Source organism: Ovis aries, chromosome 2 (assembly GCF_016772045.2).
Source record: "Ovis aries strain OAR_USU_Benz2616 breed Rambouillet chromosome 2, ARS-UI_Ramb_v3.0, whole genome shotgun sequence".
Taxonomy (NCBI): Eukaryota; Metazoa; Chordata; class Mammalia; order Artiodactyla; family Bovidae; genus Ovis; species Ovis aries.
Genome location: NC_056055.1, coordinates 140,430,950 through 140,455,725, shown reverse-complemented (window position 1 = coordinate 140,455,725; position 24,776 = coordinate 140,430,950). Strand labels below are relative to the sequence as shown.

The 24,776-nt window shown below is 40.5% G+C and overlaps 1 protein-coding gene across 11 annotated transcripts in view; it reads right to left on the bottom strand.

Moving 5' to 3' along the window:
• The window catches only part of ABCB11 (ATP binding cassette subfamily B member 11), a 104,667-nt gene that overhangs the window by 5,062 nt on the left and 74,829 nt on the right, over positions 1-24,776 (bottom strand). For 6 of the 11 annotated variants that reach the window (XM_060409794.1, XM_027964891.2, XM_060409795.1 and 3 more), the window contains 8 exons: positions 23,436-23,600; positions 16,198-16,302; positions 15,949-16,110; positions 12,418-12,621; positions 9,126-9,367; positions 5,840-5,996; positions 4,523-4,720; positions 82-288 (listed from right to left, as the gene is read on the bottom strand). In XM_060409794.1, the coding sequence (XP_060265777.1) occupies positions 82-288; positions 4,523-4,720; positions 5,840-5,996; positions 9,126-9,367; positions 12,418-12,621; positions 15,949-16,110; positions 16,198-16,302; positions 23,436-23,600 (1,440 nt within the window). The remainder of the gene's footprint in view (positions 1-81; positions 289-4,522; positions 4,721-5,839; positions 5,997-9,125; positions 9,368-12,417; positions 12,622-15,948; positions 16,111-16,197; positions 16,303-23,435; positions 23,601-24,776) is intronic. The other 5 variants (XM_060409796.1, XM_042243771.1, XM_060409797.1 and 2 more) reach the window with 1 other exon arrangement.

Sequence of the window (24,776 nt, the reverse complement as noted above, 5' to 3'; positions counted from 1 at the left end):
GCTACAGTCATAATGACTTTCTGGTTGTTCTACTGCTCTCTCTCCGTCTCCCATCAGGAATGACTCTGACTGTGCACCTACCTCTGGGAGGGACATTACAAAGTCATGCAGCTGAGCCTGCTTTGCAGCTTCTATAACCTTTTCCATAGGGATTTCTTTGGTGTTGTCTCCATACTTGATGTTGTCCATTATGCTACAGGCAAACAACACTGGTTCCTGGGAAACGATTCCAATGTTTGAGCGGAGGAACTGGATGTTTACGTTTTTGCTGTCATGCCCATCTATCATCTGCCAACAGAAACGACAACCAGGGCCCTGAATTTTAGAATTCCAGCAGTGAGGAAAGTTCATGTCCTAGAGTTAGTGTTATGCAAGATGCGTGCTTTGCTTAAGAGACAACAAGCTCAGGATTCTTGGAAATAAATTATGTTGCCTTTGACCTCTGGAGGTGGTGTCTGCCAGAAGCGGTGTCAAAGTTGTGATCAGACATGGTTTTGTTTGTTCGTTTCCCAAACTCTAGCTCTAAAGGTGGTATCAAACAAGAAAGGCACATTATCTAGTTCAGAAAACAGAAACTTCCCTTATCTTCTGGTGTAGTACATCTTCTCCAAGTACACATAATGGCTCAATTTTGAGACTCCATGGGTTATGAAATGAGGTTTCCTATGTAAAGCTATTGGACAATATAAGAATCAAACCCATTGATTTCAATGATACTAACCTCTGAATGATTGAAGATAATGAATCCCAGTAAGAAAGAAGTATATGTATTCACTTGGTCAACCAACAGATATATACAGAATAACCTGCCACAAAGGCACCATGCTAGGCAGTCTTTGGTATAATATAGAAAAAAAAAAATCTCTATTTTCTAGGAACTCATGATCTATTTTTATGATTGAATAGCATCATGGACTCAATGGACATAAACCTGGGCAAACTCCAGGAGATAATGAGGGGCAGGGAGGCCTGGTGAGCTGCAGTTCATGCGGTTGCAAAGAGTAGGACACAACCTAGTGACTGAACAACAACACGATTTATTTAGGCAGTTGAGCACAGGAATTCAAATATCTACCATTTGTGCTCTTTCACTTAAAAGACCTAGGACAGCAAAAGGATAGTATGTCTAACATACTACTATAAAGTATTTAGCCCCATGATTTCAGAAAAAGATTATGTTAAGTAGTATAGATATACTATATTTTAGATGATATGTTGGCAGCATAAAACACAAACACTACTAGAAAAAGTATATGGCATTCCCCAACAATTAGCCCTTGCTCCTCTTCCTTTATGCATTTTCCATAGTACTTACACACTGCAAAGCACTAATACTTAATTAAGTACTGGAACTGTTTGCTGATTGTTGTCTATATGAGAGTATTCTGAGAGTAAGCTCCCAGAAGACAGAAGACATGGTTCATGTTCCTTAGAATTTCCCACAGGAACTAATCTGGGCACGTCATCAGTTCAGTTCAGTTCAGTTGCTCAGTCGTGTCTGATTCATTGCAACCCCATGAATCGCAGCACGCCAGGCCTCCCTGTCCATCACCAACTCCCAGAGTTCAGGCAAACTCACGTCCATCGAGTCGGTGATGCCATCCAGCCATCTCATCCTCTGTCGTCCCCTTCTCCTCCTGCCCCCAATCCCTCCTAGCATCAGAGTCCTTTCCAATGAGTCAACTCTTTGCATGAGGTGGCCAAAGTACTGGAGTTTCAGCTTTAGCATCACTCCTTCCAAAGAACACCCAGGGCTGACCTCCCTTAGAATGGACTTGTTGGATCTCCTTGCAGTCCAAGGAACTCTCAAGAATCTTCTCCAACACCACAGTTCAAAAGCATCAATTCTTCAGCGCTCAGCTTTCTTCACAGTCCAACTCTCACATCAATACATGACCACTGGAAAAACCATAGCCTTGACTAGACAGACCTTTGTTGGCAAAGTAATGTCTCTGCTTTTCAATATGCTATCTAGGTTGGTTATAACTTTCCTTCCAAGGAGTAAGCGTCTTTTAATTTCATGGCTGCAGTCACCATCTGCAGTGATTTTGGAGCTCCAAAAAATAAAGTCTGACATGCTGCTAAGTCACTTCAGTAGTGTCCGACTCTGTGCGACCTCATAAATGGCAGCCCACCAGGCTCCCCCGTCCCTGGGATTCTCCAGGCAAGAACACTGGAGTGGGTTGCCATTTCCTTCTCCAACAAATCTGACATAGGCACCCAATTAAATGCTAAAAACGTTGAATGCCTGCATTTGTTAGCTTCCTTAAGAGCAAAGAGAATTTTTAAAAATTGCATTAAAGGTGGTATTTTTCTAAATGAAAAATGTCTGTAAGAAAGTTTTACAATGATGTAATAAAATATATTGTGTCTATGAAATGCAAGGAAACATATTGATATTTTTTCATGGGCATTGCTTTCTATCTGTGACCAGAACATTTGCTGAGTACATTCAGAGAAATATGCTTAATATGCAAGTTAATGTTAAAGAAGTTGAACATGAAGGATTCGAATTCCTGCCTGTCATGTAGTTAGTTCACAGTCTACCCAGGTGACAGTCATGAAAGATCTGACATTTGGCTAAACTGGATCCTCTCCTTTGCAGAGATCAGACCCCCAGTGCCATGGACTTCCTAGAGTCATCAATCACCAAATAATTTCTTTTTTTTTTTTTTCAAATAATTTCAAACAAATAAAATCCCTATACCTAAAATTAATAAAAGAAGTGACTATAATCTTCAGATAATCAACTCTTACTCATTATTTTCATAATTTCCTGGATTTTACCACTATCAGTTTGCTTGTTTCCCTGTTTTGCTCTATGCAAAGGAAACTTTAGTTACCTCTTTCAAATTTCCCTCAGCATTTCTCCTCATCATGTTATCTATCCTCATGGTAATGACAATTACATTATTCAGGGGTATCAGAAAGTCCTTTTTCAAAATATGTGGATTCAATCAGACTCACACCTCTGAATCATTTCTTAGAAAACTACTTACAGATGCACTCCAACAAAGTAAGAGGGGAAACCAAAGAAAGAGGAAAATACATGAACTAGGAAATAATGGACCTAATCCAAAAGATACTGTGGGAAACTCATAGACTGACAATTGCTGAACAGATATAGGATGCAATTAGTCCAGGTTGTGGCAGAAATAAAGGAAAGAAGCAGGCTCCTCAGAATAAGTATCGATGTAGAACATGGGAAGAACCTAAAGATTTTATAAAGGCAGAGAATACAAGAAAGAAAGAAAGAAAGTCTTTCAGGAAAGCAAGAAAAGAAACTGTGATGCTAATGTACCTCACTCCTTAACTGTGAGATGAACAATATTTCCATAGCCATAAGAAAAGTTAATAGATTTTCAACTTTTAGAATCAGCCTAGAGGAAAAGCTGTAAATAGTATAAACAAAATGCAAGCATTCTATATTCTTGATAAAATAAAAGTGTAGCTATTAGGGATTGAGAGGCAAAAAAAAAAAAAAAAAAAAAGGGAGGGGGAGGAAAAAGTGAAAATAGAGGTAGAATTGCTCATCTCATCTTAGAAAATGAGGATTCAAGAAATGTTACCTGCAGGTGATGGGAAAGAAACAAAACTGTATTAATTAAATTTCCAAAAAGAAGAGCTTTTAAAAGTAGTATAACCATATTGGGAGGAGGTGGGTCAAAGGAGGGGAGAGGAGAAAGGGAAGCTAAATTTCTATCTCTTGCAAATAAATCAACAGAGGGTCTAAATTTGTTGAATCAAGAAACAGCAACAGGAGCATATTATTTAGGGACACTGAGGTAATTGTTGGGAGATCTAAAAACATCAAGTGATTAAAAATAGTTGCCTTTGAGCAGAAAAAGGGGGGTGGGGTGGAAATGGTGGAATAAAAGGTTGGTTTTGTTTTGTTTTGCTTTGTTTTTACAAATATTTCTTATTTTACTTTGTACTCCTCTGCATATATTATTTGGAAAGATAGAAAGGAAACAGAAAAGAAGAGAAAGAAATTCTGTAGAAAATAAGCAACAAAGCAAGCCACCAATTTTTCAAATATCTTTACCAAAGATTTAAGGCACATGACTACCAACTTGAGACCCTTGCATTATTTAGACTTTAGCTTCCTGAACCAGGATTGTCTCCGATTTTTCATATTAAATTCCCTTTCTTGCTCATTTATCATTGTGTTTCTCATCATCCCCCACTTTTTCTGTTCCCAGTCATTAGTTTCTTGATTAGTCTGCACTTTCTGCCCCATTTACAGGTAAGTGAATGCTTCTATTAAATACATTCATCTCCAGCTTTGCAGTTTTCTTTGCCTATCTGGTCAGGAGACCATCTGGAACTGGGAAGAATGAATCTAACATTAGAAATTGTGAGGTAGAATCAGGTCAAGCAGCAAATGACTGGAACTGGAGAATACTGCCCGAGGCAAGCGCTTCAGAATGAGTCTGGTAAGGCACAACCTTGAAGACCCCCTTTAAGAAGTTGGAGATCCTCTGCAGAAAGCTAAATTCTCAAAGGCATTTGCATTGCTTACCACCTTCCCTTGGTCAGGATCATAGAAACGTTCCAACAGCTGAACGCTGGTGCTTTTACCACATCCGCTGCTCCCAACAAATGCCAGGGTTTTCCCTGGACCAACAGACACTGAAAGACCATTCAGAACTTGTACATCAGGGCGGGAAGGATATGTAAATTTACAGTCAACAAAGTCAATCTGTCCCCGGAAGTTGTCCTGTGGATGGAAAGATTAGAATTATATATTCTCCTGCTAGTATCTAGACTGTTGAGAATGCACCTGAGTTTTAAATCCTTGCTTAAGATACCTTTAACAACAAGCTGCCAAAATGCAAAGTATAAGGACAGCAGCTTAATGAAACAGCATTCTATTCCCTATTTTAACAGATGTAGAAGAGGGTGGGGCATTGAGTTTAAAGATATTTGATCAAGAGATCAAATATTCCCATTATAACCTAAGGGGACTTCCTTGTCAGTCATTTTGCATGGAAGAGAAGAAAAGAGATGATTACATCACAGAAGCCAGTAACTATGCAAACTCCTACAGTTTTGTTTCCCCAAATATTTAAAATAGTAACTTTACACTTGAAATGACCTCCACAGAAAGTTACTTGAACTCTGAATTGCAAAGGTGAAAACCTTTAGTTGTACTATCTGACATGCGAACTCTAGAAAGGGATAGACATTTAATAAACCACACAGAGACTTGCCTTTTACTGAACTAAAGGAGAAATGGGGCATTTGACCAATTTTAAGATTTCTGAATTTAGTTAACTTTACTAGAGTTTAGGTTGTTTTGCTCTCTTGAACATACTGGGATATTAAAAATCAAGCAAGGAAGACCTAAAAAGACACCTGTAGGAACTATTAATCAGAAAAAGTGATATTTCATTGAGATCAAATTGATTTTCTGAGCGTCCACATGAAGGTATGTGGAACTGAAATAAACATGAAATAAGTCAGTATTACAGGACAGGAGAAACTGGTTTTTCTACATTCCATAGCAGAACATCAGTAAAATCACAGTGATTGTGCAAGTCTCGAAGACTTATAGCTTCATTCATTCTGGAACTAAGTGTGTTTTATAGTGACTATGTATTATAAAACAAGTATTCACTGGATAGAATTGCCTTATTCAAATGCCAGCTTTATGAATAATTTTAATGCTAATGTACTTCATTCCTTTACATTGATAAATCTACTATCTGCTCATTCTGAGTGCATATGAATCCACCCATCTACTACACAATTTCAAAGCTAAGTGGTCTTAAATAAGCAGCCCCAATGCTGTCCAGCAGACACACACTGCACTCCTTACCCCACCTCCAATACTTACCCATCTTTCACCTGCACTGCTATACACATTGATTGCGGGTCGTCGGTCCAGCAGTTGGAAAAAGCGTGCAGCTGAGATTTTAGCTTTGGCATAACTTGGTGTGTAAGAGGAGGCTCTCCCAAGAGCTGTCGCACTCAGTACAACTGAAGAGATCACCCTGCAATCAGACAGACACCCAGCTAGAAAGGGGGCAGTGTGGTTGGTGTGGTGGCCTAAGAGGCCAGAGTTTGGGGGGTCTAGCCTTGGAAAGGACTAAGCAGCCTTGAACAGGTCTCTTTAGACTTATCTGGGAATGGGAAGATGGGAAGATGAATGGTGTTTAAGTTGTGTTCTAACAAGAAAGGGTGAGGGGAGGATTGCACAAGGGAGTTCAAACCTCCAAACCCAGCTTCAAGTAGAGCAGCCTTTAAAAAAAAAAGTTGTTTGAGAAAAAGACTTCTTGGGGCAAAAAAAGAGTAGTTGAAAGATCACCAGATTGCCTTGGACTTTTTTATTAGGGGCAATGAAAAAGTTCATTGGAACTTTTTCAAAGTTGTTATGGAAAAACTAAAATGAACATTTTGGTCAATCCAATACAATGTTAACATTCTATGAATCTTTGATCAGTGTGTGAAAGAAAATGATTGGTGATATAAGCATCAATTCTGTGCCAAGCAAGCATGTAATTCATTCTTCAGACAGCATGAAAAAGATGTGATTGCCTGAATCCTTCTGCTCATCCCAGCTTATGCACATTGTGTGTGCTTGTGCTTAGTTGCTTAGTCGCTCAGTTGGGTCCAACTCTTTGTATGTTTTACTGCTCAGTTTATAAGCAGAAACGGTTTTAGGGCAGATCTGCAAACCCAAACATCTCTAGGATCTCAGTTCAAAGCTTAAAGCAATGATAAGCACCTGGAATAAAACAGGAAGTGATAGGAGGACATCTTTCAGTTTTTAAAGCGAAGGCAGAAATCGGGAGTTTTCTATAGTCTCTGATTTTTACATGTTGGCAAATAATTCTTCAAAAATCTTATCTAAACTAAATAAGTCAACAGTTTGTGATTTCCAATTTGGGGTTAGTAGCTCTAAATACACAAAAATTTAGAAAAGATACTTTCTGGTGGGTGGGGGGTGTAGTGAGGCAGGAGAAAATTTTTCTTTTATTTCTAGGAGAAGATAGAAGGCAAGAAGACAGAACTGGTTCATGACTTGAGAGCAGACTTTTACTAGGGCTGATTTTCCTAATGTCCTCCAGGGTTTTCTCAGACCATCTCCCCCTCGTTCTTCTGAGGTCCCCCACCCCATCACATCACACTCATATGCATGTACACCCAGTTCCTTGGTACCCTGACACCCTCAGGCTCTGGAAATGTGAGAAACTGGACTCAAAGCTAATCTTCTTAGAAGAGCAGACCCCAGCTATAAGAAAGGAACATGATTCCCCTGACTGGGTCTTTGCTCTCTCTACCTAGGAAGAGTTAGCTGGAGACTTGCCTTCTTAGCAAGAAGTAGAGTTCAAATAAAGTAGATCTATGAACCATCTTATTTTAGGCTTCTAGGCTTTCTCAGCATTAACCCATATGGTAGACTGTGAAAATGCTTAATTAATCTTATTACTCTATATACATCCCTTTGCAATATGACTTTTAACTCCTCTGATATTGGGACTTCTAGTAAGAAATATATATTTGGTCTTCTGTCAGTTTCTGGCTTTGAGCTCCTAAACCTGTGGAATTTCCCCAATTTTGAGAGGATCAATGCGTCTTTTGTTATGTTAAGGAACTGGCTTTTCTAAAAACTCTGGATAACCTAAGGATGGGCTTCCCAGGTGGCACTGGGGAAAAGAATCCACCTGCCAATGCAGGAGATGCAAAAAACGTGGACAAGAGATTCAGGTTCGATCCCTGGGTCGGGAAAATCCCCCGGAGGAGGAAATGGCAGTATATTCCAGTATTCTTTCCAGGAAAATTCCATGGACAGAGGCACGTGACAGGATACAGCCCATGGGGTCCCAAAGTCAGACACGACTGAGTGACTAAGCACACACACACAACCTAAGGATGGGGCCTGGTTGTCAGGAGAGTCAACCATGTGATCAGAGAGATGGAACTTCAGTCCCTTCTCAGACCTCAGGGAAGGGAACAGGCTGGATATTGACTTTGACTGATGGTCAATGATTTAACTAATCAGGTCTAACAAGATGGAGCCTCCATAAAAAACTCCAAAGACAGAGTTCATAGAGCCTCTGGTTTGGAGAAGATGTGGAGATCTTGGGAGAGTGGCGTTCCTGGAGAGAGTATGAAAGCTCCAAGCCCTTCCCACACAGCACACCCTCTGGGTCTCTTCCATCTGGCTGTTTCTGAGCTGTGTGCTGTGTGTGTTCAGTCATGTCGGACTCTTTGTGGCCCTGTGAGCCTGCCAGGCTCCTCTGTCCGTGGAATTTTCCAGACAAAAATACTGGAGTTGCATGCCATTTCCTACTCCAGGGGGTCTTCCCACCTAGGTATTGAACCCACATCTTTTGCATCTTCCTGCATTGGCAGGCAGATTCTTTATGACTACACCACCTGGGAAGCCCAGTGAACTGGTAATCTAGGAAGTAAAGTGTTCCTCTGAGTTCTATGAAACACTCTAGCATATAAATCAAAGCTGAAGAGGATGTCATGGGAACCCTGGGTCTCTAGCTGGTCGGTGAGAAGCACAGGTGGTGACCTAGGCTTGCGTTGGTATGGAGGAATGAGGGAGAGGCAGTCCTGTAGCACCAAGTCCTTAACCTGCGAGAGGATCCCATGCTACCTCCAGGTAAACAGTGTCAGTATAAACTGAACTGTAGGACGTCCACCCAGTGTCAGAGCCGTGTGATAGCAGCATGGGCAGAAAGGAGAAACATTTATCCAACCCTGTCATCAAAAGATAGGTTACATTCCTCTTTCCTTTGAATCTGGGCTTTGTCATATAGAACTTTCTTTGGCTAAAGAGATGTTAGAAAATGTGATGCATGCACAGACTTGGCAAGCACGTGCACACTGGGGCTGGCAATCTTCTGTCTTCCAAGAGCACAAAGCGAAGAAAACAGGCTGCTAACAGGCCACATGGAGACAGAAGGCCGCTCAGGAGCCTAACTGAATCAGCACAGTCCAGAACTATTACCACCCTGAAAACCCACAGAATCTTTAAGAAATAATAAATCTCAGCTGTTTAAGACACCAAGTTTGGGATGGTTTAAATGGCAGCCACTAACAAATCGGACCAGACTATTCCTCCCTTGAATGTTGATCTTTTATGATTTTAGCCAGACATTCCTCACCTGAACACATAGCTGAAATGGAGCCCTTCATTGGGAATTAAGTAACCTCCATATCTGTAGGAAGCAGAATTAGCAACAAACACGATGCACTGGGAAAAACCAAAGCAGAGTCCGTAAATATTCGCTTTTCGGAGGGCTGTCTTGTATGGCTTCTCCAGTTCTGCCTCAAACGCTTCTATAAACTGCTTCTCCTTTCCAATCCCAGCCACAGTACGGATATTACTGAGGGCTTCATTTGTAATCTGAAGAAGGAAAAAGAGCTTTAGAAATAAAAGAGCAGAGGTAACTACTTTCATGACATTTTCAGTGGTTACATGGATTAGATCCAGTGCAAATGGCAGAAGGTAATACACATCACATCTTCTGGGAACACAAAGAAGTTGCTGGAAATCAACTTGACTAGACCCTGAGACATCCTATCAGTTCAAGTTCTACTCACTACTAACAAAGGTCCGTCTAGTCAAGGCTATGGTTTTTTCAGTAGTCACGTATGAATGTGCCAGTTGGACTGTGAAGAAAGCTGAGTGCCGAAGAACTGATGCTTTTGAACTGTGGTGTTGGAGAAGACTCTTGAGAGTCCCTTGGACTGCAAGGAGATCCAACCACTCCATCCTAAAGCAGATCAGTCCTGGGTGTTCATTGGAAGGACTGATGCTGAAGCTGAAACTCCAGTACTTTGGCCACTTGATGCGAAGAGCTGACTCATTTGAAAAGACCCTGATGCTGGGACAGATTGAGCGCAGGAGGAGAAGGGGACGACAGAGGATAGGGTGGTTGGATGGCATCACCAACTCAGTGGACATGGGTTTGGGTAGACTCCAGCAGTTGGTGATGGACAGGGAGGCCTGGCGGGCTGTGGTTCACAGGGTCACAAAGAGTCAGACATGACTGAGGGACTGAAATGAACTGAAGTGAACATGGCTTCATTGCCTCCAATTGTTGAGGAAGAGAGGAGAGGGAGAAAAATGGTACTGAAGGCTCTCTTTATGAATTCATTTGAAATGTCCAAAATGGTTTCTTTAGATGTGTCTGAGACAGAAGATTGTTTACATAATATAAATTTAAAATATTAGATTTTATTTCTTAAAATTATCCTGACAAAATATTATGTAAGAAAAGTTAAGTATAAAGCTTATTTTTTAGTCTATACTACGAATTTGTATTTGTTTCAGTCCCTCAGTTCAGTTCAGTTGCTCAGTCGTGTCTGACTCTTTGCGACCCCAGGAATCACAGCACACCAGGCCTCCCTGTCCATCACCATCTCCTAGAGTTCACTCAAACTCATGTCCATCGAGTCGGTGATGCCATCCAGCCATCTCATCCTCTGTCATCCCCTTTTCCTCCTGCCCCCAATCCCTCCCAGCATCAGAGTCTTGTCCAATGAGTCAACTCCTTGCATGAGGTGGCCAAAGTACTGGAGTTTCAGCTTTAGCATCATTCCTTCCAATGAACACCCAGGGCTGATCTCCTTCAGAATGGACTGGGTGGATCTCCTTGCAGTCCAAGGGACTCTCAAGAGTCTTCTCCAACACCACAGTTCAAAAGCATCAATTCTTTGATGCTCAGCTTTCTTCACAGTCCAACTCTCACATCCATACATGACCACTGGAAAAACCATAGCCTTGACTACATGGACCTTTGTTGGCAAAGTAATGTCTCTGCTTTTGAATATGCTATCTAGGTTGGTCATAACTTTCTTTCTAAGGAGTAAGCATCTTTTAATTTCATGGCTGCAGTCACCATCTGCAGTGATTTTGGAGCCCCAAAAAATAAAGTCTGACACTGTTTCCACTGTTTCCCCATCTATTTCCCATGAAGTGATGGGACCAGATGCCATGATCTTCGTTTTCTGAATGTTGAGCTTTAAGCCAACTTTTTCGCTCTCCTCTTTCACTTTCTTCAAGAGGCTTTTAGTTCCTCTTCACTTTCTGCCATAAGGGTGGTGTCATCTGCATATCTGAGGTGATTGAGATTTCTCCCGGCAATCTTGATTCCAGCTTGTACTTCTTCCAGCCCAGCGTTTCTCATGATGTACTCTGCATATAAGTTAAATAAGCAGGGTGACAATATACAGCCTTGACGTACTCCTTTTCCTCTTTGGAACCAGTCTGTTGTTCCATGTCCAATTCTAACTGTTGTTTCCTGACCTGCATATAGGTTTCTCAAGAGGCAGGTCAGGTGGTCTGTATTCCCATCTCTCTCAGAATTTTCCACAGTTTAATGTGATCCACACAGTCAAAGACTTTGGCATAGTCAATGAAGCAGAAATAGCTGTTTTTCTGGAACTCTCTTGCTTTTTCAATGATCCAGTAGATGTTGGCAATTTGATCTGTGTTTCCTCTGCCTTTTCTAAAACCAGCTTGAACATCAGGAAGTTCATGGTTCATGTATTGCTGAAGCCTGGCTTGGAGAATTTTGAGCATTACTTTACTAGCACGTGAGATGAGTGCAATTGTGCGTTAGTTTGAACATTCTTTGGCATTGCCTTTCTTTAGAATTGGAATGAAAACTCTAGGGTAAATAATGACTATTTCTGAATTAGGGTCCTATCCCAAAAAAGGTACAAAAGTGGGCTACCTTCTATCACTGGCATACAAAATTCTTTTGGCTTCTGCCTACTTGGGCTATGTTAACTTTTCCTCTTCAAAGAGACAAACCTTAGTTGATAGTAAATTTATTAAAAGGGGAGGGTGTATTTATGTGTGTATGGATGATTTCTTGTCCCTGATAAATGTCTATGCCATCGTCTCTTCACTTACCTCTGATAACCAGATTTAATTAGAACAGTCTTAAAAGTGCATAGCTGCAGCCTAAGTGTATTCAGGATCTAAGCTGTATGTATCTCATGGTTCTCTTTGGGAAAGATATTTGCCACGAGTCTAGCAGACACTGAAGTGAGAAAGTTAAAAGTATGTGCCAAAAAGATGGTAATTCCTTTCTATGTTGGTAGTATTACCTGGAGAAACCATTAAGCGAAAAAAAAAAAAAGAAGAACAGACAATAAAGGTAACCATCCACTCCTGCAAAGGAGGATACTATGCCAAATTGGGATGTGGGAAAAGATAACTGTATGGGAGTAAACTGAGCATGTAACCTCTGTGTTTGCCCCACTATTTCTCCACATCTGCTCAATCTCATAGCCTCAGAGGCATATATGATAAAGGCTAATGGGAAGTTTCTAACCATGATTGATTGCAGGCTAACAGCTTCCTTAGGCCTATTTGTACTATTCCTTAGCAGTTTGATAGCCACGCAGCCATAAGCAGTCTGAACAGTGGGTGTAGGAGATTACCTGTCCCGCTACTTCCAGGGACTCCTTGTCATGAGTGGCAAATCCCATCAACATTCTGGTCTGTATGGCTCCCGATAAAGCCAAGAAAGGGAAGAAGCACACTATAACCAGGCTTAGCTTCCAGCTAAAGAAGAAGGCAATGATCATAGCCACAGCGATGTTAGTGAAGGCATTGACCATCATCCCGATCTGAGAGCCGGTAGCCTGCAAACCAAAAGCAATCAAACAACCTCAGATATGCAGTCTCTGATTAAACATTATGAGAAGGTTGTTTTATAGCAAAAGATAGATTGTTTAAATTATTATGATAAAATTGTAATATATAATATATATAAAACATAACGTTTATCATTTTAGCCATTCCTAAAAGTATAAACCAGTGGTATTAAATACCTTCACAATGTCATGTAACCATCACCATATTTATTCCCAAAGCTTTTTCATTATCCCTAACAAAAACTCTATACCCAATCAATATTAACACCCCTTCCTCCCTCTCTCCAGCTCCTGTTAACCTCTATCCTATTTTCTGTCTCTGTGACTTTGTCTATTCTAGGTACCACATACAAGCGAAACCATCAACATTTATCCCTCTATGTCTAGCTGATTTTACTAAGCATAATATTTTCAAGGTTCATCCATGTTAGAGCAGGTATCAGAATTTTATTTATTTTAAAGTTGAACAATATTCCATAGTGAGTATATACCATATTTTGTTTATTCATTGCTGTTGATAAACACTTGAGTTGCTTTCAGCTTTCGACCATAATGAATAATGGTGATATGAACATGGGTGTACAAGTATTTGTCTGTGTCCCTGCTTTCAATTCTTTCAGTATATATACTTAGGAATGAAATCACTGGTCATATAGTAGTAGTTCTGTGTTTAAAAAAGGGAGAATCTTCTACATAATGAGACCCCCGTAGAGCATTTGAACGCCGGCTTAATTAAAGTATTACATCTTATTCACAGCTTCTTGGGAGCTCATCTATTGACTAATCTCATTTCATGGGTATCAGAGCTAGAGCAGTCAGTGAGAGATTAATTCTAGTGATAATGAATAACCTATAAAACTCCTTGAAGATTGAAGGTTGCAAAAATAGTAGAAATGAGCTTATGGCTTATTTATTTAGTCTAAGGTCAAGAATAAGGTGAACTAGATACCAGAAAACTCAGATGGTAGGAGTAAAATTGGTATAAACTCTTTAAGCAGCTAAATAATGCATATTAAAACCTTTCAAAATGATTATACATTTTGATCCAATTATTATATTTTAAGAACTAAAAAAATAATCAAGAATATGCCAAGCCTGATGTAAAATGATATAAATTACTTACAAGGAGGAGACTTAAATGGGAAATTCTTTAAGAAATTGTGATATATAAAAATAATTATATAGTCATTAAAAATTCATCATAGAAGAATGCTACTGCTGCTAAGTCACTTCAGTCGTGTCCGACTCTGTGCGACCCCATAGAAAGCAGCCCACCAGGCTCCCCCGTCCCTGGGATTCTCCAGGCAAGAACACTGGAGTGGGTTGCCATTTCCTTCTCCCGTAGAAGAATATATAAGGGCAAAAATATGCTCATGTTAGGTTGCTTGACAGAAAAAAAGAAAGATAACAAAATAATACACAGACTGTAACCCAAAGAATGTGAGAAACACATTTCCACAGAAAAAACCTATGTAAACATGTGTTAGTCGCTTAGTCATGTTCAGCTGTTTGCAATCCCATGGCCTGTAGCCTGCCAGTCTCCTCTGTCTATGGAATTTTCCAAGCAAGGATACTGCAGTGGGTAGCCATTCCCTTCTCCAGGGAATCTTCCTGACCCAGGGATCAAACCTGGGTTTCTTGCATTCCAGACAGATTCTTTATTGTCTGAGCCACCAGGGAAGTCCCAGAGAAAAAGCCTAGAAGGATCAACACGAAAAATTCACAGGGACTTTCCTCTCAGTAAAAGGATTCTATATTCCTTTGAAAATCTCCATGCCATTGTCCATATTGTTGGTTGAACTGGTAGGAGTTGAGATATACATACAGTAAGGCACCGGCAATCCAGCAAGTTTTTCCTTCCAGAAAGAGCCTCACAGGCAAACCCTTACTTTTTTCCTCTTTGCCTTTTTATAATGGAAAGCGAGTAGAAGTGTTGGGAGGCAAGGTGAGCTCTCATCACTTTAATCCAAATGCTTGATTTTATAAAGGTGTAGCCTCACCTTGTACATGTGGGTACGTCTCCTGAACAAGGCAACAGGTTCTGGGGTTAAGAAACCACAGCTGAGTCTCCATTATTCAGATACACAGGCTTTGGAATGTGTCAAGATTCTAGATAGCGATCATTTCCATCTTTCCCTTGATTTCCTGAGCTGCTCAGAACAACTTCTCTTTTCCTAAAACTAATTTATAACCTCAAGTACCTGTGGAAGAAGGCTTGTACCTATACGCCCTCTGGGGGGGCGCTATTAAGTCCCATGGAATCCGAGCCTCTGGGCCTAAAAATAATCTGAGAAAGGAGACTTGGAAAAGTTCTTAGTTACTAAACTTGCAGGAAATCCTAAACCCTGACAGATTTCGATTCACGCTATAACACTGATTCTCGGCACTGCTGAGGAGACAGTTTGCTTTCGCTGCTGTTTGTCAGCTTTGGAAATGAGAGAAAATGTGGCTTTGGGGTACCCTAGTCCCACGAGTTCCCATTTCATATGAAATACCTACGTAATTCTAAAAGAACCTCTTGAAAGTGAAAGAGAGGGGAAAAGCTGGCTTAAAACTCAACATTCGAAAAACTAAAATCATAGCATTCAGTCCCATCACTTCTTGGCAAATAGATGGGGAAATGATGGAAACAGTGACAGACTTTATTTTCTTGGGCTCCAAAATCACTGTAGATGGTGACTACAGCCATGAAATGCTCGCTCCTTGGAAGAAAAGCTATGACAAATCTTGACAGTGTATTAAAAAAAACAGAGACATTACTTTGCCAGCAAAGGTTCGTATAGTCAAAGCAATGGTTTTTCAAGTAGTCATATATGGATGTGAGAGTTGGACCATATAGAAGGCTAAGCACTGAAGAATTGATGCTTTTGAGCTGTGGTGTTGGAGAAGACTCTTGAGAGTCCCTTGGACTGCAAGGAGATCCAACCAGTCAATCCTAAGGGGAATCAGTCCTGAATATTCACTGGAAGGACTGATACTGAAGCTGAAACTCCAATACTTCAGCCATGTGATGCAAACAGCTGAGTCATTAGAAAAGACCCTGATGCTGGGAAAGATTGAAGGTGGGAGGAGAAGGGGATGACAGAGGATGAGAAGGTTGAATGGCATCACCAACTCAATGGACATGAGTTTGAGCAAGGTCTGGGAGATGGTGAAGGACAGGGAAGCCTGGTGTGCTGCTGTCCATGGGGTGGCAAACAGTTCAGACTTGACTGAGTGACTGAACAACAATTACAACGTATGTAATTATCAGAATACACAAAGGAAAGAAAGTCTCCTCCAGTTGCGACATCCCTGGTTTCCCCCGTGGCTTACCCCTTGAACTTGGGAAGCATCTGTAGCAAGCCTTGTTGTCAGGGCTCCGGGGCTATTTCTGAGGTCATCGAACCAGCCGATATCTTGCCCTAACATTGCTCTGAAACCCAATTTACGTAGCCTTTTTGTCAGAAGTTCCCCGGATTTGGCAAAAGCATATCCCTAAAACATAAAGTAATCTTTAGTGATATTTTAACTTGCAATGGCAGAAAATAGCTAAATTGCTTGCTGAAAAATAAAATTCCTTACCTGCAAAAACTGAGTGCAAAGAGAGAGACAGCCTATTGCCACAAAGAGCAGGCACACACCATGGATCTGCGATCTTTGTTCTTCTTTATCAGGAATCGAGAAAGTCTTTGCAAGACAGTAAGCAAGGAGGTCACTTTATTATTACAAACAACAGCAAAAGAAACAAATTCAAATATGTTTAAAAGAAATTTCTCTTAGGCATTAGGTTAAAAACAAGTTCACTATAAACATACTAGTATTAAACCAAAGTTAACTCTGAATATGTGTACTTTATCTGTGGAGAAGGAAGGCTGGTGAGTGGAAACCACTAGTTGTGATTTAAAGAATTTTTACCTTGCTTCTTTGCCTGCTGTAGGCAGTTTTATTGACTTTTCTTTGATACAGATGAAAAATATGATGAATGCTTCAAATTCTTTACATAATAAGGTAAGGGAAAAAGAAAAGAAGAAAGGAAAGAAGTGGCGAAGTTACTTCAGAATCTAAGAATATTCTCTCCTAGTATTAGTTTTATAGTATTTATATATATATATATATATATACATACAAATAATAGCATCATTAAAAAAGCAGCTGGCATGCACCCACACCAAAGCAACTAGCTATCAAGGCATTGACTGGGATTGGGTAGGACAGAAAAGCTTTCATCCATCAGAGGCTAAAGTTGCTGCCTCTAAATCATCCGAAGTTGAAAACATCCCCCTCAAAAAAATACTGAGGAAATTATGAGTGGGTTTTTTTCCAGTCTATAATAAGAGGCAAACTATATTCATAGGTATATTCTGAACTTAGAGGCACATGTTCAAGTAACTAACAATAGCCCAAGCTGTTGCAACAAGAAAATGTGAAGAACAGCTGCATACTCTTAATAACATCGCCTTACAATAGGTTTTCAGTACAACAAAACCTTCCTGATTCAGACTACATGAGGGAGCTGTGAGAGTTCAGAAAGACTATTCATTAGAGAACTGCACAATAAATCTTTATTGATTGCTCTGCATTAGTTTGAATAACTAGAACAATGCCAGCAAGCAGTTGCTCAAAGCAAACCATTTATTCAATAAATATTCGAGTGCCTGCTGTATGCCAAATAAATCTCCTGAAAGCAATGTTTACTTCTCCATTAACAAGCCCTTTTTTGTGAGGCAGAAGTAACCCATTGAAATCATCACAAATTTCGAAATGGGAGGAGGTGTTCTAAATTAATGAGATGTATTGTTTCCAGGACAGAGTTTCTGGGGCCTTTATAGCTCTTAGTAATAAAAGATATATTCATTCTTAATGAATGAAGTGGGTTCACAAGATGCCACAGTCATTCATCCCAGCATGGAATAACTCATGTAAATTTATTTTACAGTTTATAAATAAAAGAACTTATATTTCAGTTTGGTTTTAAAAAACATTATACAAATCCCCCCAAACCCCAAACTGTGATGCCATAATTCTCATTCTTCCCTATGGTTCTTTATTATAATCATGGACTATAGCACTACAGATTAACCATTTTATTTTACAGATGGGACACTAAAGCCCACAAGCTCAAGTCCTCTGTCCAGGTTTGTTTGCTACTGCTGCTGCTGCTAAGTCGCTTCAGTTGTGTCCAACTCTGTGCGACCCCATAGACGGCAGCCTACCAGGCTCCTCTGTCCCTGGGATTCTCTAGGCAAGAACACTGGAGTGGGTTGCCATTTCCTTCTCCAATGCATGAAAGTGAAAAGTGAAAGTGAAGTCGCTCAGTCGTGTCCGAGTCACAGCAACCCCATGGACTGCAGCCTACCAGGCTCCTCCGTCCATGGGATTTTCCAGGCAAGAATACTGGAGTGGGGTGCCTTTGCTTTCTCCGCCAGGTTTGTTTAGCTGGTGATTATCGCTCTGTTCTGTTCTGTTCAGTCGCTCAGTTGTATTCAACTTTTTGCAACCCCATGGACTGCAGCACGCCAGACTTCCCAGTCCATCACCAACTCCCGGAGCTCATTCAAACTCATGTCAATCGAGTCAGTGATGCCATCCAACCATCTCATCCTCTGTCATCCCCTTCTCCTCCCACCTTCAATCTTTCCCAGCATCAGGATCTTTTCAAATGGGTCAGCCTCGAAGTATTGGAGTTTTCAGCTTCGGCATCAGTCCCTCCAGTGAATATTTAGGACTGATCTCCTTTAGGATGGACTGGTTGAATCTCTTTGTTGTCCAAGAGACTCTCAAGAGTCTTCTCCAGCACCATAGTTCAAAAGCATCAATTCTTCAGTGCTCAGGCTTCTTTATAGTCCAACTCTCACATCCATACATGACCACTGGAAAAAGCATAGCCTTGACTAGAGGGACCTTTGTTGGCAAAGTAATGTCTCTGCTTTTTAATATGCTGTGTAGGTTGGTCATAACTTTACTTCCAAGGAGCAAGTGTCTTAATTTCATGGCTGCAGTCACCATCTGCAGTGATTTTGGAGCCCCCCAAAATAGTCTCTCACTGTTTCCATTGTTTCCCCATCTATTTGCCATGAAGTGATGGGACCGGATGCCATGCTTTTAGATTTTTGAATGTTGAGTTTTAAACCAGCTTTTCCCTCTCCTCTTTCACTTTCATCAAGAGGCTCTTTAGTTCTTCTTCACTGTCTGCCATAAGGGTGTCTCATCTGCATATCTGAGGTATTGATACTTCTTGCAGTCTTGATTCCAGCTTGTGCTTCTTCCAGCCCAGCGTTTCTCATGATGTACTCTGCATATAAGTTAAATAAGCAGGATGACAATATACAGCCTTGACATACTCCTTTCCCAATTTGGAACCAGTCTGTTGTTCCATATCTGGTTCTAACTGTTGCTTGTTGACCTGCATACAGATTTCTCAGGAGGCAGGTCAGGTGGTCTGGCATTCCCATCTCTTTCAGAATTTTCCAGTTTGTTGTGATCCACACAAAGGCTTTGGCATAGTCAATAAAGCAGAAATAGATGTTTTTCTGGAACTCTCTTGCTTTTCCGATGATCCAGCAGATGTTGGCAATTTGATCTCTGGTTTCTCTACCTTTTCTAAATCCAGCTTGACCATCTGGAAGTTCATGGTTCACATACTGTTTGTGGCCTGGCTTGGAGAATTTTGAGCATTACTTTGCTAGCATGTGAGATGAGTACCTTTATGTGGCAGTTTGAACATTCTTTGGCATTGCCTTTCTTTGGGATTGGAATGAAAACTGACCTTTTCCAGTCCTGTGGCCACTGCTGAGTTTCCCAAATTTGTTGGCATATTGAGTGCAGCACTTTCACAGCATCATCTTTTAAGATTTGAAATAGCTCAACTGGAATTTCATCACCTCCACTAGCTTTGTGATGATTCCTAAGACCCACTTGACTTCGCTTTCTAGTATGTCTGACTCTTGGTGAGTGATCACACCATCATGGTTATCTCGGTCATGATGCTCTTTTTTGTATAGCTCTTCTGTGTATTCTTGCCACTTCTACTTAATATCTTGTGCTTCTGTTAGGTCCATACCATTTCTTTCCTTTATTGTGCCCATCTTTACATGAAATATTCCCTTGGTATCTCTAATTTTCTTGAAGAGATCTCTAGTCTTTCCCATTCTATTGTTTTCCTCTATTTCTTTGCATTGATCACTGAAGAAGACGTTCTTATTTCTCCTTGCTATTCTTTGGAACTCTGCATTCAGATGGGTATATCTTTCTTTTTCTCCTTTGCCTTTCACTTCTCTTCTTTTTTCAGCTATTTGTAAGGTCTGCTCAGATAGCCACTTTGTCTTTTTGCATTTCTTTATATTGGGGATAATCTTGATCACCACCTCCTGTACAATGTTACGAACGTCCATTCATAATTCTTCAAGGCACTCTGAAGGAAATGCCTGTTTTCCAGATTCTAGTGCAATGTTGGTTTTTTTTTTTTTTTCTGGGCACAACTCTGTTGGTTCTGGGTAATACCCATCTTCTCAGTATTAAAAAAAAGAATGTTTGGCTAATATTAAATTCAAGATTGCGCATCATCTATCTGTAACCCCTAAACTCTACTGCGTGAGTCCTTTGTACATTCTTCCTGAAATGCACCCCCAAGGGATGCCCATCCATAGGTTTCTCTGTTTTTAGACCGGCTATAGTTTGCACACACATCTACACCATCTTGTAAAAGTGAGTTTAGGGAGAAAATGAAATTTCATTAGATTCTTGCTGTTTACTAGATACAAATGTATTACTTAATCTACTTTAATTTAAATGAGGATTTCCTTAAAATTGAGATTCTTAAAACAACCCAGTGAGGTAGCTTTTCTTGTCCCATATTACAGATAAGGAAACGAAGACTCATCAAGAAGAAGCCACTTGCCTAAACACACACAAACAGTACAGGACAGAGAATGCAGCAAATCCAAGGCTGGCTGACTCCAACATTCAAGCTTTTCCCCAGCATGGGTGTGTGCTGTGCGCTAAGTTGCTTCAGTCGTGTCTGACCCTCTGTGACCCTATGCAGCCTGCCAGGCTCCTCTGTATTCTCTAGGCAAGAATACTGGAGTGGGTTGCCATGCCCTCCCAGGGGTTCTTCCCAACCCAGGGATCAAACTCCCATCTCTTACATCTCCTACATTGGCAGGGAGATTCTTTACCATTAGCGCCATTTGGGAATCCCTTTCCCCAGCATGCTACATCCAAACGACTGTTCCAAGCCAAACAGACCCAGTGAAAGTGAACCAGAGAAAGTAAGCCTTACGTGTACATTGAGGCTTCACTAGAACCTTCATTAGCAACCAGGCTCCTAATGCCAAACTTTTTTGCTGTGCCCTTGTTACAAACTATGGTCTCAATACCAAATGCGAATATCGTGCCCTTTAGATATGTCAGAATGACAATAGCACAATTAAAACCAGACTATTATCTGACTCATGATTATACCCTATGAGATGAAACATCATGAACCCACTGATGAATCTGATAATTATGCTAAGAGACAAAAACAACCTTGTTTATCAAAGAAGAAAAAGAATAAAGCTTTATTCTCCTAGCAAACTTAACCCTGTGAGAACATCAGTGATGAACAGATTTTGGATTTCATCCTGCTACTCCGATCCTTTGGTCCTTAGGTAAAAACCTCAATTGCTTAGGCTAGGATTTTCTGGTTGTGACCTGAAGAGTCACAGAGAATAGTCTCACCAGCAGTTACCAAGTGGGTGCTCTTGGAGGGCAGGTGTTATCATTTGAATCATCAAATTTTTTTCTGACTTGGCTACTCAGCCCACAGGAGCTGGAGGGTATCTTACAGAGCCTCCTTGTCAATCCTTCCTTTTATGGTTAAGGAAACTGAGATAGCATGAAAGAAGTAGCCTGGTGTGACTCCAGGGCAGTAAAGGAGCCTCCTGGTGGGCAATCCAGGACTCTTTGCAGAGCCACTCATACACAGGGCTTGAAGTTGAGTGAGCACATTCCTTACTCTGCATTCATGAGAAAAAGAGATGAAAAGCGAAGGAGCTGAATCCTGGCTTTAATTTAAAAGCAAACATCTAGGGCCTTGGGTCTTAACAGATTCAACGCCATCCCCTACACGCTCTGCGTCTACATCACTGCTGAGTGAATGCATTTCCGGAGCCTCTCTCTAGTAGACTGTTGGCTTTCTGAGAGCAGAGAGGCCTCTGGTTTTCTTGTTCTTCACTGTACTCTTAACACCAGCAACATTGTCTGGGAAACAGTGAGTGATCAGTAACTATTTTGTGAATGTGAGTGGATTTTTCAGTTTAACGTCTGTCTTCCTCATAGACTGGAAACTCCATTAGGGAAGGCACCCTCACTAACATGCCAGTCCCTAGGCCAGGGGAGATAATCAACAAGTATCTGTTAAGTGAATAAAAGGACATTGCTATTATATTTAGGGTACTGTACTTCCTACATATTAAGGAATATAAATTAGTTATCAAGATGTTTTCAGCATAACCAGAAATTTTATTTACCAGAGCTGATCTCTGTGTTTTCCATTTCCTACCTTTATGGTGATTTCCGCACTTACCACAAGGGGGCAGTGTGAAAACTGAAGCAAGGGCTGGGGCGCTCCCTTTAGGATTGATTTGGTTTGATTTGTGGACTCTACCGGTCTTTCTATATAACTCATGCCTGCTGGGACAATTTTCTGGTCAGGATCTCTGCCAGACAGACCATAAAAGTGAAAGAAAAGTAGAGGGGGAAACTGAAACTTGGGACTCTTACACATCCTTTAGGCTAGGCTTCGGAAAAGCTGGTTATAGGGCTGGTCCCACCACCTTCTGTGACCCTGTGTGACCTTGAACAAGTTCATAAGTTCTCTAGGAGTCTAGGTTTTCCTCCTTGTTGATCTCATAGGATTCGTGTGTGTGCGTGAATTTCAACTGAGAAAATATGACAACATTTCGAGAACTAACTTCTCAACGATAAGATTTTATTGGAACTCAGCTCTGCAGTCACATTGCCTGGATTTGAATCCCAGATCCATCACTTACTCCTCTAAGTTCTTTAGTTTGCTCCTTTGTCAAATAGGAACAATAAGAATACCTACCATAGCTGGTTATTAGGAAAGTTTAGTGAACTATTATATATAAATTCCTTAGATAGTGCATAATTAATGTTTTACTTATCATCAATATTATTATTATTATTTTACAGCAATAATATCAGATGGAGAATATCAAAACTCTTAGGAGATGAAAAACTGAAATAAGTTTATTCTTTGTACATGCCTTATTTCACTTCTCTCTTCCTTTTCCTGTTTTCTTCCCCAACTGCCCATTTCAATGGTGCAATGAGCAGAAGAGCAGAGTGCTATGTGACGTGCAGAAACACTTGCTATTACAAATCAAGCTTTGTACCTCAGCTGATCAGCAAGATCGAAATGGCTCCCAAATCCTTTTATATCATTCAATGAACTTGCTTTGCATTCTTATTTGGTTTGCATATGGGTAAACTGCCCTCTTTTGACGCTAAGTTTGCAGCCATAGTCTTTTTTTCTTTTTTTTTTTTAACAGACACAATGACTATCAGAGTGTACTGCCAGTTCAAATGAGAGTCTCCCCTTTGTCTTCTCACCTCCTGTTTGATGGAGACTGGAGACATTTTTAATTCTTTAGAGATGAGAGGAGGGGAGAAAGAACTAAAAGAACAACAACAACAAAAAAAAAAACTTTAAAAAAGTTAAATACATTACAACAAAGAACCAACCTATCAAAAGTGACAGCATCCACTGATAGACAAAAGGTAGAAGGAGAATAAAGCCTGTCCAGCTGCTTGCTTACCCCAAGAATCTGGCTGAATAAAAAGGCATACATGGGTGTGACTGTCCCATTGACAGCTGCACCCACAGACCCCACCAGCATGTAGGGCCATTCTCGAGCATTGAGTTTCAGAATCCTCCTCACTGGGGCTGGTTCAATTTCTTCTTCCACAGGAATGTTCTTGTCCTTGAGGGGAGAGGAAGTTACATTAATCATTTAAATGTTTGCATATACTCTTTTATTATACAGTGGTCCCTTTGGCATTCATAGAGTTGAGTCATGGTTTGATTGGTTATGAGTGACCTCGAAGACCTATAGGACACGGTGATAGGATATTTTGTAAGAGATGGCTCTGAACTGCTTGCCACCATGCTATGACTTGGGGTTCCCTGGTAGCTCAGTGGTAAAGAATCCGCCTGCCAGTGCAGGAGACACAGGTTCAACCCCTGGGTCGAGAAGAACCCCTGGAGTAGGAAATGGCAACCCGCTCCAGTATTCTTGCTAGGCTGGTCCCATGGACAGAGGAGCCTTGTGAGCTGCTATAGTCCATGGGGTCACAGAAGAGTCAGACATGATTTAGGGACTAAACAGCAACAACGTGCTATGCCTTGGATGGGATTGATTTTAGATGTCTGCTCATCTGAAGGTGAGCTGGTAGTTCTCGTTTCACAATAGCATAGATATTAACACTTGGGGAGTAGTAAATAAGCTGGATCTATAAGAAAAATAACTCCCAATTTAAAAACATTCTTGTGCTATAGTGAGTACGTGAGCGCTATGTCGCTTCCGTTGTGTCTGACTCTTTGCAACCCTTTGTGCTATAGTGAGTGGTATTTACATATTCTAGGATTTGTGAAATTTTCAAGATATGTCCTTCATAAATGTCAAAGTTTAGTGACTGCCTCAAGCCCTAAGGCAGGCCAGTGTATCTAAACAATGCAAAATAATTTTTAAAATGTATTAACTGGGGACAATGGTTATCAGTTGTGTATTTCTGTGAAGGTTTTCTTTAATTAGTGCCCAGAAGTAAATGGTAATCAATTTGGATTTCTAAATTGTGCATGTTCTTTACAAGGAATACAAATTATTTTAAAATTTCCCCATTCCAATTTCTTTAATTGCCACTAAAGCGTCAGAGCTAGCTAATTTTTAGCCTCTTGAAGGCAAAAATTATATTCAGAACTTCATCATCTTTACCATCAGTTTTCCTTGCTAATGATATTCTTCAGTACTTGGTCGTTAGGCCCATTCTTCAATAATTTGCTAAATTTATTGTTTGCTTTGTTTGAGAAAAGATTTTAGGTGGCTTATATAGATCTGTGTTGATTAAAAAAATTTTTTTTCTATTAAAATATACTAAAA